This window comes from Leuciscus leuciscus, assembly GCF_965113295.1.
Source record: "Leuciscus leuciscus genome assembly, chromosome: 5".
NCBI classification, from domain to species: Eukaryota; Metazoa; Chordata; class Actinopteri; order Cypriniformes; family Leuciscidae; genus Leuciscus; species Leuciscus leuciscus.
This window is the reverse complement of record NC_138729.1, coordinates 40,493,896-40,505,800: the sequence shown is the minus strand read 5'-3', so window position 1 is coordinate 40,505,800 and position 11,905 is coordinate 40,493,896. Positions and strand designations below refer to the sequence as shown.

The window sequence follows — 11,905 nt, the reverse complement described above, 5'->3', positions numbered from 1 at the left end:
ACACGTCAGATCAGATCACTTCGACATGGCTGCGTATAAGTGGTAAAAACAATATAAATACTGTTCGTTTTCTCACACAAACCGCTCGTTTCGTGTCTTAGGCCATCAATGTGTACTTACGATGGGGAATTGTTTAATTTGGACGACGGGGAATTGTTTTAATTTGGACTCTGTGCTTGTGTTTTGAGATAATGACCATAGACCTGCATTATATGACTGACAGACAAGAACGGTTTGACCTAAAAATATCAAAATTGAAACTACTGCGGAAAAAAAGACACCTACATCTTGGATGCCCTTGAGGTAAGCTAAAACATACCAAAAATTAATTTCAAAGTGAACTATCCCTTTAAGGAAATCTATTTCAAACCGATAGCAATTGCTGCATAAAGTGTCACATTGACTGCTGTAGCTGATCCTGGATCAGTTGCATTAACTCAGAGCTTCTCTTGACTTCCTTTAGCGAGGTCAGCTCTTGTGTTGTCAGTGTGTAATTGCTAAAGACAGAGAGATAGAATGGAGGATTTGGCAGAGTATCATGGAGCCATCAGTAAGAGACAAGCAGAAGAGATCCTGAATGAAGCGGGCAGAGATGGCAGCTATCTGATCAGAGACAGCATGAGCTCCGCGGGGTCTTACTGCGTGTGTGTGCTGTGAGTAACCTTACTGCGTGTGTGTGCTGTGAGTAACATTACTGCGTGTGTGTGCTGTGAGTAATATTACTGCATCTATGTCTTCTGAGTAACATTACTGCATCTATGTCTTGTGAGTAGCGTTATGCAGAAAGTCGTAACTGCCGTGGTTATAAAGTGGTTTGGGACCAAAAATGTGTCACGGGTCTGTTCTTTTGGTTTGGGGAAAATACACCTGCAACAAAAATGAACATGGCTTGTCATTCAAAATTATCATTAACCATTTTTGTACCAATAAATAGCTGTGTTACTGTGTTGGTACGCCACTTCTGAAGTAATGTTACGTCTAAAACCACTTGAGAACTGTTGTGCCATTATCATATTTGTTGGCAACTTGCGAGTAACTTAACAAGACATGTGGTTCACATGGTGTGATTAACATTCGCATCATTAACTAAGGGATAATGTAGTCAGTCGTTATTATCGCAAAATAAATCCCTTTAGGATGAAGTTCTCGCTCCACGTCAAGGTAACTTAGGCCTTGCTATAGATTGTAGGTTATTTGTCACTAGCCTACAATCGATTAGACTACTGAGACTCGAGCTGGCGTAATTTGCGTTAATATGAGAGAAACAAGAGACTGATTCGAGTTGTTATAAGTAAGAGAGACCGGTATCATTACCGTGATGAGCAGACGGGCGATGCAGGGCTAGTTGTATAAGCATCCGATATCGTATTTCGCATACTTCCGTACTATATAGTAGGCGAAAAACAATGTGACAAATAAGTATGTCCGAATTCACAGTACTCACTCACAAAAGAGTAGGCAAAAAGTACCCGGATTACCTACTTCTTCCGGCGCGATTTTGAAGTGTGTAATAATGGACACTTTCCCATACGGCCATGGGAGAGGATTTCTGAATAGCAGTGAAGACATAACTGACGCAGATAGGTCACATGACAACATGGCGAATGTACGTCCAGGGCTGTGTCCAAAATCACATAATCTCCTGAGTAGGTAACGTTACTCATTATGAATAAGTAATTACTTCACAACCACTATAAAAAAGTAGGATCTTATAGTATGAGTGTGTATGAATGTAATTTGGACATACTACCCTAGTGAAAAATATACTAAATTGTAGGCTATTGAAAATACATTTATTTTATGCTAAGTATACTACAAATAGGCTACATTTACATATTTATGTAATTTAATATAAATACCCTGCAATTGTACTTTTAGTATATTAAATTGGTATACTTTAAGTCTGCTAAATTGGAAAAACTAATTTTGTACTTAATGCACTTTAGTTATCCAGAAATAGTGCTGAGCCGGGTCCAACTAAAGATATACTTAAGTATATTAAATTGTGCTAAAGTGGAACTTCTGCAAGTATACTTTAGGTACACTTTCTATGTCTTGCATTTAAAGACTGATATTATACAGAGATCATACTATCCTTACTAATAGTGATATTAAAACACATTCTAGGCTTAATATTAAGAAATGTGCATTGTGCAAAAAAGAAGTAGCCTACTATAAATAAAGTTTAATTATAATATTCATATCAGTAAGTCCCAAGTGATACGTCAATAAACATGTTAATAGATTTGTAGTATACATAGTATGAAATAAATGTATTTTTAATTACATTTTGGTATAGATTTTTTTTCACTAGGGACATTCGCCATGTTGTCATTATCATGTACCAGGTATGTCATTCACCATGACATACCAGCATCAGTTGGGTCCCTTCACTGCCATTCATAAATCCTCTCCTGTGGCCTCGTGGGATAGTAAAGAGTCCATCAAATGCACACTTCAGAATCTTGCCGGAAGTAGTAGGTCATCTGGGTACTTCCCCAATCTTTCATGACCACTGTGAATTCGGTCATACTTCTTTTGTCACATACTGTTTTTCACCTTAGTAGGGAAGTATGTGATTTCAGATGCAGCCCAGAGAACATACTTTTTTTATTTATTCAAAATAAGTAACTATTTAAAGGGATAGTTCACTTTGAAATAAGATTTTATGTTTTAGCTTACCTCAAGGGCATCCAAGATGTAGGTGTCTTTTTTTCCGCAGTAGTTTCAATTTTAATATTTTTAGGTCAAACCGTTCTTGTCTGTCAGTCATATAATGCAGGTCTATGGTCACTGTCTCAAAGAGCATGCACAGAGTCCAAATTAAAACAATTCCCCATCGTCCAAATTAAACAATTCCCCATCGTAAGTACGCATTGATGGCCCAAGACACGAAACGAGCAGTTTGTGTGAGAAAACGAACAGTATTTATATTGTTTTTACCTCTTGTACACAGCCACGTCCAAGTGATCTGAGAGCGCGGGCGGGTATAGATATATACACTAGATGTCGCCTTGGCTACGGTTTCGTTCCAATGAACTGCCATAGCCAAGGCGACTTGGACGTGGCTGTGTACAAGAGGTAAAAACGATATAAATACTGTTCGTTTTCTCACACAAACCACTCGTTTCGTGTCTTAGGCCATCAATGTGTACTTACGATGGGGAATTGTTTAATTTGGACGATGGGGAATTGTTTTAATTTGGACTCTGTGCATGCTCTTTGAGACCGTGACCATAGACCTGCATTATATGACTGACAGACAAGAACGGTTTGACCTAAAAATATAAAAATTGAAACTACTGCGGAAAAAAAAGACACCTACATCTTGGATGCCCTTGAGGTAAGCTAAAACATACCAACATTTTATTTCAAAGTGAACTATCCCTTTAAGAGAGGATGCGATTTTGGACGCAGCCATTGCCTCTTAGACTAGTCTGATGAACTTTGCAAATAGGAAGGCTAATCAGTCTTACTTTTTGGATTCTAATGAGACCAATCCATCTTTAATATTTTTACTTAAAAAAATTATGATCAGTCTTGAAGGAAAAAATTATGTGCACTTGTAAGACTAGTCTTAGGGCAGTGGCTCAGTGGGTAGCACTGTCGCCTCATGGCAAGAGTCCACACCCTGGCTGAGCCAGGAGTCCTTTCTGTGTGGACTGTGGAGTTTGCATGTTTTCCCTGTGTCAGCGTGGGTTATCTCCGGGTGCTCCGGTTTCCCCCACAGTTCAAACTCAAACACATGCATGTTAGGTGGATTGGATGCATGTAGGGGTGTGTGTGAGTGTGAATGTTTCAGGAAGGGCATCGGGTGTAAAAACCTGTGCCAAGTCAAATGTGTGTGAAGTGGACCCTGCAAATGAGTTGAATAAGGGAAGATGGATGGACTTGCAAGACTAGTCTTAGTAGTTTATGCAACCAGCTACAGACTCAAGCATTCTAGACAGGCGTGTAATAGCTACAATACTATTCTATACTATCTATTATGCTGTGAATAATATCATAATAATAACTGTGTGTAAATCTCCAGGTGTGATGGATGGATTTACACCTACAGAGTTTTCAAACAAAAGGATGGCCTCTGGACAATAGAGGTACGAAGAGATTTAATAGAGCTTTGTATCTTTCCTCAAGTGAAACCTGGATATAGGCTTAGATCTAATTTTGTAAAAACATATACTTCTGTCTTAACTTATGTTGTGTGTGATGATGTGACCATTTCTGTAGCAAAATGTAATGCCACTGTTACAGTATTTTATAAACAAGAGAACTACACTATATACTGTTGACTGCAGAGTAGTGGATTTTTTTTTTTTCTATTTGTGGTCAGTGTGTTGAATGTATTCATAGCTCAAGCTCACCACACAAATTAACAGCCAGAGAATTGCCAATGTGTATCTGTTGTTTCAGTATCACCCACACAGCCCATTTCATATGCATTAAGGAAAGGCAGGTTGTGCAAAAACCTCAAACACACTTTGAGAGGCTGATAAACATTTGCATTTTGCTTCACTATGAAACCAAAAACAGTTCCTTATAACATTAAAACAGGCAACATAAGCAACATAAGTTGCTCATGTTGCTAAAATGAGCAACATAAGGTCATGTTTTATCTCATATCTTTGTGCTTACTGTAACTGATCAGCATTAACCACCAGGCACATGAGCAAAATCCCACAAAGCTTTTAGTTTATTTATATTTTACACTTACTCAGAGAAATCTTTCTCCATGCATGGGTCATATGGTAGTACCACAAGTTTATACTATTTCTTAGAATTACCATTTCTATTAAATTGTGCAATAAAAAATGATGTATAAGGTATAGTACTTTAAAATTTCTTTATTTTTATTTAATTATTTTTTCAGATGGCTCCTGGGATGAAGGAACGACTCTTTCGAAACGCCAGTAACCTCATTGCTGCGTTTAAGATCCCAGGCCAAGGCATCTCTGTTCCTCTTCTGTATCCTGTGAACAAACCTAAAAAATAACACACAAGTTGAAACAAACACCTCACTGTTTCTACTTGCTGTAAATGCATGCATGGGTATTTCTATGTCTGAGAAAATATCCTTGCATATAGAGGTGGGGGCTCTTAAGCCAAGGGTGAATTGTAGAAAATTTGTAAAAATGCTGTAAATTGTAAAAAAAACATATATATATTTAAGTGTATTAGATATATCAGGAAGGAGGAACCATTGAAATGCTACCTTTCAAGTCGATATCAATATCAAATATAAAAGTAATTGCATATACAATAATTATAACAACAAATGCTCAGCTATAATATATATGAAATAACTGTCTATTCCCTACTGTATGTTATATTGTACATCTCTGTACAATACTGTGTATTGTCAGTCTGCCAACTGTTTTCTTCAATGTTTTCAGAGGATTTTTAAAATAAAGAACCACCTTAAATTAACGTTTCAACAATACTCACTTCAGACAACATCAGCAAATACAGATAGCCATCTATAGATCACTACAGAGAAACGCATGAGATAAATAGGCCTTAAACAAAGCCAAATCTTATTTTCAGTCTAGTAATGAGAGTTTGTCATGTTTGATAACAAGTGTTTCTGTCTAACACTTCTTGCAACAATGCTATCACTAACGTTAAAAACTAAATTGTTTTGACTTCAAAGAATTTATTGTAATGAAATTCAGAGCCTTTTTGATGTTATAAAAAAATATATAATATGCATAATGTACTTTTTTTCAAGTCACAAAAAATATTTGCAGAAGAGATAATGTTCTATTTGAATCTTTATCATTCTTTGAACTGATATAAAACATTGATGCCTTGTGTTTGATCATTCCTCTTGAGAAACAAATGCAAGATATAAAGGTTACAAATGAATCATAAATCACTCTGGAGTGAACAAGTGCTTCATCTGTTCTGTGCAAATACTCACACATACTCGCAACACAGAAGAAAGGGTTAAATTTGCATTTTTATTTATAAAAAGGCCACTGCCCAAAGTACTTTGTTTTTAAATAGGCATGTTTAACAAACTGCATTAATCTGTGTACATAAAGGCCTATTTCAGCCCAATATACACCACAGAAACTTGTTTGGCCAAGGAGAGGACACTGAAGTTTTTTTTAGTACTTGACTTCTGAGAGAGGAAGATGATTTGTTCATGAAAAAAATTACATATTCCTTTTTCACTTCAGCAATGATTGTGATAATGACAAAGATGCAAACTAAGATAAAAAGAAAAATATTTCTGCCACAATTTTTTTCCTCGTGCAAAGTAATCGTACTTCAATTGAAATGAACATCTGCAAAATATCGAAAACATAACGTGCCTTTAGAGCACCTCTCGCACAAATCTGTTAAATATTTGCACACTCTAAAAATTCAGTCTAATGCATTTATCTCCACCTTATATTCAGTGCAAATATATATCTCAGATTAAGATTACAAAGCTTGATGGTACAGCATATCCACAGAATTCACAAGAAAATACATTTACTCCTAATTCTTTTGAGTGTCATGTATAAATAGTCCAGTATCTATAAACAGTCTACAATAGTCCATTAATGATATACAAGTCCATATCAAGAGTCCTACACACAGAACGTCTACCCACAGTGCTGCAGACTTTAATAGTTTGGAAAAGACAAAAATACCATTCTTTAGCAGGTGATTCTTTCATTTCCTTACACATCTTCCTTCTCAAGCCTCCTTCTAGTTTCGAGAGGGATCAGAAAAAAGGAAAATGACCAGTCAAAGTAATGGAAATATCCAAAACGTTGGACACTCATTTAGAAACCAAAATGACAGACACGTGAAGTGAGTTTCACATTTAGAGTGCAACAAAAGCAACAGAAGAACAGTGAAATCACATGACAATAAATAAAAAAGAGCAGCATATTAACTGTAAACTGGGACCACTGTGTGGCATAAATCCATAAATCCTGGGGTCCTTTACAAGAATTCACCTCACAGGCATTAGCATTCATGTTTTTGGCTCCTGCAAGCCAAATCCCAAACGTAAATAAATAAAAAACAAAAATAAAATAATAAAAAAATAAATAATTGCATATAACTAAGGCATGTGACAAATACTGAAGTTGATTATGTACAATATGTCTAAGCCCGTTTCATGTGATCGTTTCTAGCAGACCAGGAAGGCACAATTTCCACATACATATATTTTTTTTAAATGTATTTCTACTTTGGGAAAAAAAGAAAAGTAAACTGTACAGTTTTGGCAAAAAAAACAAAACAAAAACAAATTTGTCTTCCACAGCAGCGGTGTAATTCTCTCAGCTTCGTCAACACTGATTAAGCAGAAACAACACAAGATGGTGGTGAGCTCTTGCCAAGACTCCAAACACTGTGAATCTCTTGCTGCTAAGGGGTTAAGTTTTGTGACACTTTTGAGTCAGATAATTCTCCAAGAATCCAGAATGCTGTTGTGAATTTGACAGTTCCAGATCTCTGTTTAAACGTCGGGTTTCTGGAAGGTCATTTTGAACTGCGAGGGCCCTGAAAGCCTTCTACGCAAATCCTGGAATGCAAATCGACTGAAAATTCTGAAACATTTAACAAAGCTCAATGAAATCACAAGGAAACCCCTCAGGTTTGCACGATTTAATGCCATAACCAGTTTGACTCGTCAAGTCGAATGATTACTGTACACGCTCGAATGAGAGAATCAGCATGTGTAGAGATGAAGACTCCTTAATGTATGTCTAGAACAGTCACAGGTGAATCATTCTCTGTGCCTTCAGATTGGCAAGCAAGGCTTGTTCTTTAGTAAGAACGGTTAAGCCACTGTAAAACAGAAGGACAAGAAACAAACAAAACCGAAAAACAGGAATCTGAACTTGCCAAGAGTGCATCAACAAATGGAAAATCAATACCATCATTTGTCACATTTTAAAGGCAATAGAGTCTTTCTCACTTTGTTTGGTTGGGGGTTCTAAAAAAAAGTTGAAGAGATATGTGGTAGCTTGGAGTGTATAAAGGGGTGTGTAGGCGTGTAGAGGTGTGCTGAAGTGCCGCTGTTACCTGCGACCAGTTTCCACATGTCTGATCAGGTGAATGTTGAAGGGGCTGTCTGCGAGCTCAGGGTGTTGTTCAACAGGCAGAGCGTAGAACCCATCATACCCTGAGACATGGCCCTCTGCAATAAGCTCATCCTTTTCTTTATCAGTCCATGACAAACTTCCGCCCTCCCCCTCCAGGACCCTTTTCTGCTCCCGTAGCCATGCCCCTTGCACAGCTCGTATTCGTGCCGCCTCCAGCACACGTGTGCGTTCTTCCTCCGGCGATGCTCCGTAGCGAATGTTAAAGCTAAGCGCCCCCTGCTGGAGCACAATGTCAGCGAATCGCCGCATTTCCCCTCCAACCATAGCACTTATCTGGGAAACAGAGACGTTTACGCCGTTCTCCAACACTCTAACTCCGCCTCCGGCACCGCCCCCAGCCACTCCCAGATCTGCCTCAAGTGGGCCGGCCTTGGTGAAATAGTGTGTGTCACGCCCTTCCACTGTGAAATGGAGGCCACGCAGGTATAAAGCACCGTTCAGCACAGCCGCCACACGACGGCTGTCCTCGCTTGCCACGCCGATTATCTCAGTTGCCACCACTCCATCACGGACGGCAAATTTCACACCTTTGCCGAAAATTGAAGAAATGGCAGAGAAAATTGGCATGCGACCCTGCCGACCTCCAATTTTCCCATTGGCTGGCGTCATGGGGAGGCGATCCAATGAAATAAAGTTTTTCAAGTGCTTCTGAAGGTCACACTGGATGCCGAGTACAATCTGAGGTGAGATGTTACAAAATAGTTATCATAAGTCTTGTTTGATTGGTGCACAAAATTAACTCTTAAAGGAATGGTTTACCAAAAAATTTACCCACATGACCGGATTGAGTCGGTGAGTTGGATTGGACATTGCTGCCACTTTCATGAATGTGTCAAGGAGATATATCTATCATATGTCTTGCATAATACTTTTAAGATTCTTTTATGGTGCTTTTTGGTCATATTGAAATTTAGCCCCAATCCTGATTCATTTTCATTTTCACTTTTGTGTTCAAAAGAGAAAAAAAGGTCAGAGTTTGGACCAACATTATTATCATTATTGTTCCAAAACTTGACAAATGATGATGACAAGAAAAAGTTAATAAAAAGAAAAGAAAATTAGTTTTTTTAGGTAAACTACTCATTTAAGACTAGACTAAATAGACTAATTATGTTGGCGATGAATGCTGTGCTATGGGAAACCTCAACTTACCTTGCTGGTGTCCCAGGTTTGTGTGCGGATCTGTGTGGCCATCATCTCATATGTTTGCTCTGTGTTCTCCACCTTTGGTTTGGGGAACCCTGGAACCACATTATGAAGCTGGAACCCAAAGAGCTGCAGCCAGCTACTGATATCTGTACAGAAACAGATGCAAAACACTGTAAAGCCGTTTAAGATTTTTGTCTAGCTTTTATAAAGAATGCATTACAGTTTTACAACTTGCAACAGAAATTCTCATGTTTCTCAGAAATTCTCAGAAATGTTTGTGTAGACTACATAAGGAACTGTTCTGCTCATGTGAATGCAATATTAAAGAAAATACTGAGCTACGTAAAAGACAAGTCAGCTACAAAAAATGTTATGCAGTGTGAATGCGTCCCTAGCCGTACCCACCATTGAGGCCCCCAAGGTCTGAACCTCAGTTTTTTTCACCTGAGGTATTATAATAAAAGTCGCGAAATAATTGCCTAATAATAACTGTTCTTTGGTGCAGCAAATATACTGTACAACGCCAAGATAACCGACTTTCTCATCTGAGCTGATCAGTGCTCTAACAGTAAAACTGAGACGTACAATCCAATAAAAAAGCGGGCATTACCATTACTTTTTTAAAAGGGCGAGCGTGAATTCCAGCAGAACGCTTCGCTTTTAATGGTCAAAAGTGATATGTAAGATGTAAGTAGGTAGCTAAACTGTGAAGCGATAGAAATGTTAAACGACCGGCAGCACTATCAAGGACTGTAAACAACTCAACCGGAGCAATTTTCAGCATATTAGGCATAAGATTAAGAATGAATGTGTGCAAATTGTGAATTCTTTTTTCTAGCATTTTAACTTTTCTTAAACTTTCAGTTTAGCCTTTCAGTAAATCCACTTATCCTCAAAACTACATAAAAATGCAGACAAGGTAAAATGTGTGGCTTTGACAAATGCGTAGGTTGTGGATAGGACAGTCATTTAGCCTATTGTAATGAAAAAATAATTAGCAATTTTATCTTTATTCATCACCTTCTTCCTTTAATTTTCTCTTTTTGGCAAGAAACCTGCAAGCATTTGCATCCTTTGTATTACTGTGCATTCACAACGCCACCGGCGATAGCGTCAAAGTGGCCGGAAGTCATTCATTTTGTCAACCATGAACACAAAAGCCACACCACACAAATGGCTTTTGATTGGTTTATTTCGTTTATTGGATCAATTTCTTACTTTGACATTTAAAATATTCCATGAGGTTAACTTACACCCTACTTGTGGTCAGTCTGCACATATAACGATCATCATGCTTGTTTGCTTTGCGGACCCTTTAAATAAAGTTTAAAAAAAGACCAAGCATTCCATCTACGTCAGAGCGTCCACGAATCTTTCTACGGCGTTAGTGACAGGGCAGCCAGAGCAAATTTTGACGCTCTCACCGGCGGCGGTGTGAATGCACAGTATATATGCCCATGGCTGGTCAGTGCTCAAAATTTAAAGTGAGAGTTCTATTTCTAAAACCCTATTTACGGTCATGAGCGTGACAAAAACATTTAGCATGAGCCAGAATTCCCCTGGATTCAGTGAGACATATGGGATTGATGTATTGAACACATTTACATACTGAACAAACCTTTTTGTTTTGCACATCCCTTTTGCAATCACTGAAACAGTAGAGCCTCTCTAAAATGGTGTTGACCCTGGGTTTATGAAGACCTTGTTCTAATGCCAAACTAGCCTCGAGCAAGACACTTGACCCTAGTTAGCTTGAGGGAGACTGTCCTAGTAATTAGTCTACAGCACGTTGCTTTAGCTATAACTAATGAATCTCAGCTCTGCCATGTGCTATTTCTCAGCTGTTCATCTCCCCTTAGGGAAATGTCACTGGCATAAAAGCACAATCACAGCTCACAAAGCCAAACCAAAAGCATGATATTTATTTAACTTGACTGGCTATCGCCCCCTGCTTCTAATTTCTACATAAAGTACAAGTGAATCTGATCATATTGGACTTTCCAAGTTGAAGTGCCTAGCCAGTTAGGGAAAAGATTCTCTGATAATTATATTTCTGTTTTATCTAACTTTAGCAAGTACATTAAAGGGACAATGTGTAGCTTTTTAGGTATTTTATGATCTAAAATCTATATTTTTATTCATAAATATGCCCTCAATGGTGTACAAATACCTATGCCAATGTTCAGACTAATCCTCGTAAACGAAGAATTTATTATCTTTATATACATGGGACGGGTAAGTCCACGGAGGCTTCCATGTAGTTCCGCCATCTTGAAAAACTATAATAGCAGAGAGGGACAAAAAGTACTAGGCCAACGCGTTTCCACAACGCGTTTCGTTCAGAGCCAGCGTCACGTGACTGAAGCCAGCAGAAGCGGAGGAGCAGAGCAGTGAGAGGCGCTTGTCACTGCCGCGGCAAGTTTAAAAGGCTGCACTGCACGGTTATTTATACACCGTTCATTCATACATACATATGAGTCACAGGATAAGGAGTCCTCGTCGTCGAAAAAGTCCAAAATAGATCGTAAAAGGAAACGTGACCGGAGATTACAAAAACAAGGGTTACTGTCAGGATAGCTAATGCAGGAGAAAGCTTTCAAAAGAGACCCTGAAGTTGCCTGCTTTCTTCTCGACAGGTAAGTCAATGT

At 38.3% G+C, this 11,905-nt stretch overlaps 2 protein-coding genes across 6 annotated transcripts in view; one reads left to right on the top strand and one right to left on the bottom strand.

Moving 5' to 3' along the window:
- The first annotated feature begins 398 nt into the window (after positions 1-398).
- sh2d1aa (SH2 domain containing 1A duplicate a) lies at positions 399-5,427 on the top strand. Its single transcript, XM_082170419.1, has 3 exons — positions 399-653; positions 4,034-4,097; positions 4,871-5,427. The coding sequence occupies exons 1-3, from the start codon at positions 517-519 to the stop codon at positions 4,991-4,993; spliced, it is 324 nt and encodes a 107-aa protein (XP_082026545.1). The 5' UTR covers positions 399-516; the 3' UTR covers positions 4,994-5,427.
- A 121-nt stretch (positions 5,428-5,548) lies between these two features.
- Positions 5,549-11,905, bottom strand: part of tenm1 (teneurin transmembrane protein 1) — a 213,050-nt gene continuing 206,693 nt past the window's right edge. For all 5 annotated transcript variants that reach the window (XM_082170138.1, XM_082170137.1, XM_082170140.1 and 2 more), the window contains 2 exons: positions 9,261-9,403; positions 5,549-8,786 (listed from right to left, as the gene is read on the bottom strand). In XM_082170138.1, coding sequence (XP_082026264.1) covers positions 8,025-8,786; positions 9,261-9,403 — 905 coding nt within the window. In that variant the 3' untranslated portion in view covers positions 5,549-8,024. The remainder of the gene's footprint in view (positions 8,787-9,260; positions 9,404-11,905) is intronic.

Excerpts from the sequence above, each read along its gene's own strand:
- sh2d1aa (XM_082170419.1), top strand. The coding sequence starts at position 517 with ATGGAGGATTTGGCAGAGTATCATGGAGCCATCAGTAAGAGACAAGCA. Across the intron at positions 654-4,033 it reads TCTTACTGCGTGTGTGTGCT|GTGTGATGGATGGATTTACA; the intron begins GTGAGTAACCTT and ends GTAAATCTCCAG. Across the intron at positions 4,098-4,870 it reads ATGGCCTCTGGACAATAGAG|ATGGCTCCTGGGATGAAGGA; the intron begins GTACGAAGAGAT and ends TTATTTTTTCAG.